Source organism: Mus pahari, chromosome 18 (genome assembly GCF_900095145.1).
Source record: "Mus pahari chromosome 18, PAHARI_EIJ_v1.1, whole genome shotgun sequence".
In the NCBI taxonomy this organism is placed as follows: Eukaryota; Metazoa; Chordata; class Mammalia; order Rodentia; family Muridae; genus Mus; species Mus pahari.
In genome coordinates, this window is record NC_034607.1 from 13159308 (window position 1) to 13166535 (window position 7228).

The 7228-nt window shown below is 51.7% G+C and overlaps 1 protein-coding gene across 2 annotated transcripts in view; it reads right to left on the reverse strand.

The window, feature by feature from the left end:
- Nucleotides 1-3933: 3933 nt before the first annotated feature.
- Slc29a1 (solute carrier family 29 member 1 (Augustine blood group)) overlaps nt 3934-7228 on the reverse strand; it is an 11451-nt gene continuing 8156 nt past the window's right edge. For both annotated transcript variants that reach the window (XM_029531500.1, XM_029531501.1), the window contains exons 11-14: nt 6884-6992; nt 6553-6638; nt 4857-5068; nt 3934-4536 (exon numbers count right to left, since the gene is read on the reverse strand). In XM_029531500.1, the coding sequence (XP_029387360.1) occupies nt 4425-4536; nt 4857-5068; nt 6553-6638; nt 6884-6992 (519 nt within the window). In that variant the 3' untranslated portion in view covers nt 3934-4424. The remainder of the gene's footprint in view (nt 4537-4856; nt 5069-6552; nt 6639-6883; nt 6993-7228) is intronic.

Sequence of the window (7228 nt, forward strand, 5' to 3'; positions counted from 1 at the left end):
CAGACAGAAGCCATCAGTGTAGTTACTCAGGGACAAGGCTGCATTAGAAGTGTTTGGGGTGGAGGAGGCTGGCGAGAGATCTCAGTGGTTAAGAGCACTGGCTCCTTTTCCAGATCATTTGGGTTCAATTCTCAGGACCCACCCAACATGGCAGATCACAACTGTCTGCAACTAGACATATATGCAAGCAAAACACCAATGTACATAGAATATTTTTTTAAAAAAAGACTTTGGGAGTAAACGGTTATATTCCAGATATTTTCTTCAACACTGGTGGCAGAATCATAAATGCCCCCTCCGACACCCATTCAGGTCAGTGCTGGGGTTGAGAGCCTACTAACCTTCAAGGACATTCAAGCAATGAATGTCAAGCTGGACGTGGTGGCGCACGCCTTTAGCTGCAGCACTCGGGTGGCAGAGGCAGGCAGATTTCTGAGTTCAAGGCCAACCTGGTCTACAGAGTGAGTTCCAGGACAGCCAGGGCTACAAAGAGAAACCTTGTCTCAAAAAAAAAAAAAAAAAAAAAAAAAAGCTATGAATGGCACCACATAGGTGGGTGGGTCATGAGATGGGGTAAAGTGACAGATGTCACATGCTCATGAATATCTTCAGATCACCCCCTAGGAACCAGGAACAGCACTTTCAGCTCAAAAAAAGTGTGACAGGAGCTAAGTCATGTCACAAACGCCCTAGGGTGTAGAAGGTGGAGAGAATTTCACAAGCCAATGGTATTGAATCAAACATCAGGAAACTTTGGGGAAGTAGGTGCACATCCCTGGGAGAGATGCCCTTGTAGTCACTGCACAAAAATCCTCTTGTGAGCCGGGCGTGGTGGTGCATGCCTTTAATCCCAGCACTCAGGAGGCAGAGGCAGGTGGATTTCTGAGTTCAGGGCCAGCCTGGTCTACAAAGTGAGTTCCAGGACAGCCAGGGCTACACAGAGAAACCCTGTCCTGTCTCGAAAAAACCAAAAAAAAAAAAAAAATCCTCTTGTGATGGTGCCATGCCTCAATCTTAGCCCTCAGGAGGCTAGCCAAGATGCAGAGCCATCTTGCTGAATCTTCAACACTTCTGAAAAGCTACCACATCTTCCAGTAAAAAGTAGTTACAGGCAGGGCAGCAGTGGCACACACCTTACATCCCAGCGCTCAGGAGGCAGAGGCAGGAGGAGCTCTAGAGAGCAAGTTCCAAGACAGTCAGGGCTACACAGAAAAACTGCCTTTTAAAAAAGGGTGGGGGGAGGGGAGGGCTGGCTCAGCGGTGAGAGCACTGATTGCTCTGCCAGAGGTCCTGAGTTCAAATCCCAGCAACCACATAGTGGCTCACGACCATCTGTAATGGGATCCGATGCCCTCTTCTGGTGTGTCTGAGGACAGCAACCGTGTACTCATATACATAAAATAAATCTTTAAAAAATGAGTACTTACACTCCCACTAGTTCCTTGTGGCCACACATGGGGTGGATTAGAGAGAACCCGGGAGCCAGCCTGAAGGTAGGAGGTTAAAGCGATTGGGAAGAAATTCGGGCTCCCCAAAGGCTACCAGCGCTGAAGCAGCAAGCTGCTAGGCCTCTCGGGAGTTTCAGTCCGAGGAGGAAGTCAGTCAGTGGAGCTAAGGGCAAGCAGGAGAGACGTGTTTGTAGTTTTCAGCTTGCCTCCTAGCTAGGGAACAGGCAGTTTGAACCAGATAGCGTAGGAAGGCCATTTATAACAGCTTACATATATGCTGGGAGTGTTTGCTTGTTTGCAACATGATTTCTCTGTACAGCCCTGCTGTCCTGGAACTTGACCTGTAGACCACCAGAACAGCCTTGAACTCACAGATCCGCCTGCCTCTGCCTCTGGAGCGCCGGCATTAAAGGTGTGAGCTACCACTGCTGGGGTATGGATGCAGTTTTGACAAACTAGTTACGGACATCCGTGCCTGGTGCGGTGATACGTCTAACCCCCAGCCCTCCAACAAGCTTGACCTTAGTAAGAACTGATAACAAGCAACCAGAGGATGGAGGGAGGGATGGCTCAGTGGTTAAGAGCATTGGCTACTTTTCCAGACCTGGGTTCAATTCCCAGGAGCCGCATGGCAGCTCACAACTGTCTTTAACTCCAGAGGGTCAGATGCTCTCACACGGACACACATGTAAGCAAAAACACCAATGCACATTAATTAAAAAAAAAAAAAAAAAAAAGAAGGAAAAAGAATTGAAAACAATCCAGGCTATGGCTGTATACAACTTTTTTTGTTTGTTTTTTCAAGACAGGGTTTCTCTGTATAGCTCTGGCTGTCCTGGAACTCACTTGGTAGACCAGGCTAGCCTCGAACTCAGAAATCTGCCTGCCTCTGCCTCCCGAGTGCTGGGATTAAAGGCCTGCGCCACCAGGCCCGGCTGTATACAACTTTAAATCCCATCACTCAGAAAGCAGAAGCAGGTGGATCTGTGAGTTTAAGGCCAGCATGATCTATAGAGTTCCAGGACAGCCAAGGTTAGAGAGAAACAAAAGAAAGAAAAAGAAAAAAGAAAAACAACAACAAAACACTACTACTCATGAAAGTCTGAAGCCTTTGTTTAAATCAGCACTCCACCCGTGGATTGTGACCCCTTTCACAGGGGTCACCCAAGACCATTGGAAAACAGATATTTATATAGAACGACTCATAACAGCAGCAGAATGGCAGTTATGAAACAGCAACAAGAATAATTTTATGGTTAGGGCTCACCCCATGAGGAGCTGTATTAAAAGGGTTGTAGCATTAGGAAGTTTGAGAACCACTAGTTTAAATGACATTTCTGTGAAAAAGGAAGTCCCAACGGTAGGGCCAACTCTGCAGCCATCAGCTGGGAGAGGAGAGGGCAGGCAGCCTTGGGGGAGGGGGGCGGGGGTGAGGGGTACTTAGGACCTCGGTTCCAGTCAGTCCTGAGCTGGAGCACCAGCCGTAGCGCCCCCCTCCACCGAGAGTCTCACATCCCACACCAACGCACCCTTCCTCAGACCACAGCATGGCTGGAGAACGGCAAGGGCCAACGCCAACGTGAGGACACATAGGCCCGTTGTTCTCCAGGAAGTCTGGCAGCCTAGGCTTTGGTGTCAGGGCCAGGAGCCAAGGTAAGGGAGAGCCCAGGCCTCAGCCTTTTCCTGCCCAGGGATGTGGGAGTATGGCCAGGAGCTGGGGGTGGGGCTGGCCAGTTTGGCAGAGTTTATTCCAGGGCCTGAGGACAGCGTGCTGGGGGAGGGGAAGGTAGCCGGGAAGACCAAGCTGCCTCCACTTCCAGGCCTTTGAGGTGAGAAAGAGGGGCTGGAGCGTAGCTCGGCTGGGGCTGGCAGAGCGCTTGCCTAGCATGCACGCAGCCCTGGACTTGATCCCTAGATCCAGGACATGGTGGTACACAGCTGCAGTACCAGCACATAGGAGGCAAAGGCAGGAGGAAGCGGTTCAAGGCCACCTTCAGGAACTTATGGAATGTGAAGACCACTCGGGCTATAGCCCGTCTCCATAAAAAAAAAAAAAAAAAAAAAAAAAAAAAGATGGCTCGCCTTCCGGTTGAGACCTGGGAGACCGCTTCTGGGTAGACCCCAAGCCTTAGTACTGCTCTCGGGCGCACTCCCCTCCTCGGGTAGCCATTCTAATATCGAATAAACGGCTATACAGACACAACGTGTCCAAAAAAACCAATGTAAAAAAAAAAAAAAAAAAAAAAAAAAAGTTGTCTTTCTAAATCTGGGCCACAGTCTGGGTGGGGTGTCTTGGCTCCAGGCCTGTCTCTTCCCTGTGGCCCCAGCAGGGGGCGCTGCAGCCCCTCTGGGATTGAAGGGATGCCATCTTCCCCTTATACCTAGGCCCAGCCTTGGGTCATTGCAGAAGCCTTAGACTCAGGCTGCCAACCAGCCTTCTCTCCTCTCCAAGGAGTTAGTTAAACCTTGGGAGGATGCACAGAGCTATGGAGAGAAAAAAAAAAAATGTTTATTTAATCAGTTGGCCTCTGAAGGCACCTGGTTTCTGTCAGTATAAAAAAAGGCAGTAAAATGGCCAGGGCTGGGGACATGGAACAGGCACAGAAGGAAGAAGGGCGAGGGGAGGGACATCAGGTCACACGACACCAGTCAGCCATCCGTCTCCGCCCCATCCTGTGATAGGCCATCCTGTGACAGGCAGCCGGACAGATCTCTCTTGGTCCTGGAGTCTCTCGTGCCTGGGTAAGCGGGCATGAGTCAAAGCTGTCGGTCAGAGACCATTGATCCCTTGCCATTCTGACCCCGAATCCTAAGTCCACCCGCAGGCCATCCCTGGTTCCTGGACAGCTGGGCGCAGCAGGGTCCAGAGGAAAGCAGAAGTCAGTCAGAAGAGCAGCCCTCTCGACCCCTGCGCGCCCCTGGCAGGGAAGGAAGTGAGCAGGAAGCAGGCAGTGTAGTTCTTCTGTCCCCACAGGGTCACACAAGTGCCCTTAACAAGAAGGACAACACAGCTCCCAGAGCCAGGCCCAAACACAGGAAGAAGGACATGATGTTTCCTGCTGTCTCCGCCTCGGCAGGCTTGACTTTCCTAAAAGGAAAGGCAGGGTAATCTTAGGCAAACCTAGCCCGGCCCCGCCCCGCCCCAACCCCCCCCCGCATACCTTCCGACACTCCCAATCCCAGCCTACTTCTTGGGAGACTGTGTCTAGGGACCATCTTTCACCCTGCCTCATCCCTTCCCACACAGCTCAGCAGGAGCACGTTAGCAAGCCCTCGTCTCCACTGCCCCTCACAAACCCTAGCAGCTCAGGCTCCGTGCAGCTTAGAGATGGGAGGGACTCTCCTACTGCCATCTCCCTGTTAAGTCCCTGCCTGAGGTCACCAAATCCCCTCGCGGCCCCGACTCACTTGGGCCCGAAGCACATGCAGAGGCTGGCGAGGTAACCGTTGGAGAAGGCAAAGGCAGCCATGAAGGCGATGAACCAGGCGTCATGCTTAAAGACGAAGTGGTGCCGCTGCGCACCGCAGTGGCGCGCTTTCACGTTGCAGAGCATCAGCAGGGGGATAAACACAATCCTCGAGGCGACCAAAACCGGCAGCCAGCGGCTATCCTGGCCAGGCTGCGGGCACAGGCAAAGCTTCAGCGCGTATGTCAGTCCTCCCGGTCTCCTGGGGCCCCTGGGGACTTGGATAAGACCTCTAGGCCTGGGTATCTTTAGGGGTGCTGATTGCTAGGGGCGCAGTGGTGCCTATGGGATGTCATTTTTTTCTTGTTTTTAAGACAGGTTCTATAAGTGGAACAACAATATGAACTAATCAGTACCCCCAGAGCTCATATCTCTAGTTACATATGTAGCAGAAGATGGCCTAATCAGCCATCGTTGGGAAGAGAGGCCCCTTGGTCTTGCAAACTTTATATGACCCAGTACAGGGGAATGCCAAGGCCAAGAAGCGGGAGTGGGTGGGCAGGGGAGCAGGGTGTGGGGGGGAGGGTATAGGGGACATTCGGGATAGCATTTGAAATGTAAAAGAAGAAAATATCTAATAAAATAAGTTAAAAAAAAAAAAAAAAAAAAAAAAGACAAGTTCTCATGGAGAACTTCAGGCAGGCCTCAAGCTCACTGTGTGGCCAAGAATGGCCTTGAACTCCCGCTCCTCCTGTTTCTAGCTCCCAAGTGCTGAGGTTTCAGGTGCGCACTACTATCCCTGTGAGGTGCTGTGGGTTAAACCTGGGGCTTCGTGAAGGATGCTGGGTAAACAGTCTTAACTGACTGAGTATCACTGCCCAGCCCCAAGCACTGGGATGTATCTTTCCATCTAGGTGGGAGCCATGACGTGCACACCTCTGCCAGACTACACACCTAAGAACGGTACGCGTGGGCCAGGGACGGCTCAATAGTTAGAGTCCTGCTCTTGTGGAAGACCCAGGTTTAGTTTCCAGTCCTCACAAGCTCCTCTAACTCCAGCTCCGGGGGGGATCTGGTGCCCTCTTCTGGCCTCTGTGGGCATTGCATTCACATGCGCACACCCTCACACACACATGATTTGAAAAGTCTTAGCTGGGTCATGGTGGCACACGCACTTGGGAAGCGGGGGGGGGGCAAGAGATCTGAGTTCAAGGCCAGCCTGGTCTACAGAGTAAATTCCCAGACAGCCACACACAGAAACCCTGCCTCGATAGATAAACAAGCGGATGAACGTGTACACGTAGTTACACACAAGTTATGAGTAGTACACTGTCTTTTTCCCTTCTTGCAGGGTTTTTGTTTTTAAATGAGTACACTGTAGTTGTCTTCAGACACACCAGGAGAGGGCATCGGATCCCATTACAGATGGTTGTGAGCCACCATGTGGCTGCTGGGAATTGAACTCAGGACCTCTGGAAGAGCAGTCAGTGCTCTTAACCTGCTGAGCCACTGGGTCACCCCCTTCCCCCTTATTTTCCCTTCTTGTAGTTTTGCAGATGGGACCCAGGGGCCATGCATGCTAGCAAGCCCTCTATCAATCACAGAGCCACACTGCAGCCACCATACTTTCTTGGGGTCCCTCTTGGCCTCAGCTGGCCACTTGAATCCCACAGCCCCACCGCCCATGCTGAACTCACCCACATGCAGACAGCAGTGAGGCTCCGGCCTAGCCAGTCAAAGACATTGAAATTCAAGAAACAGGCCACGGGAATGAAGTAGCTTTCTAGGAGAGAGACTTAAGACTTAGCGCGTGGCCCGCTCTGGGCCTCAGCCTCTTCATTCTGCCTCAGACGTTTCCAACCAATGGCAGCAGGGTGTCTAGTAGGCCCGTGTAGATCCAGCTGGGCAAAAGGAGCCCCAGGTTGCCCATACCCCACCCACGATTCCGCTTTAGACTCTGGGTGAATCCATCCTGGGAGGGAAGTGCGGGGGTGAGGGGTGTTGGTGGGGGGACAGGGACACACTTACTCCAGGAACTAGTGCCTGCGATGCTGGACTCCACCTCAGCGGTCACAGCAGGGAACAACCCAATGGTCACCGTGAAGATGAAGCAGACAGACAGAGCCGGGACACAGATCTGGAGGGAGAGAAGAGAAAAAGAGATTCATCCAGGGCCCTGGGTTGTCATGGCTCTGTGTACAAAAGACCAAAGAGCCAGACATTGGTGGCGCACCCCTTTTATCATCCCATCACTCAGGAGGCAGAGGCAGGCTGATCTCTGAGTTCAAGGCCAGTCTGATCTACTACAGAGTAAGGTCCAGGACAACCAGGGCTACATCAAAACCCTGTTTTTTGTTTTTTTTTTTAAAGATT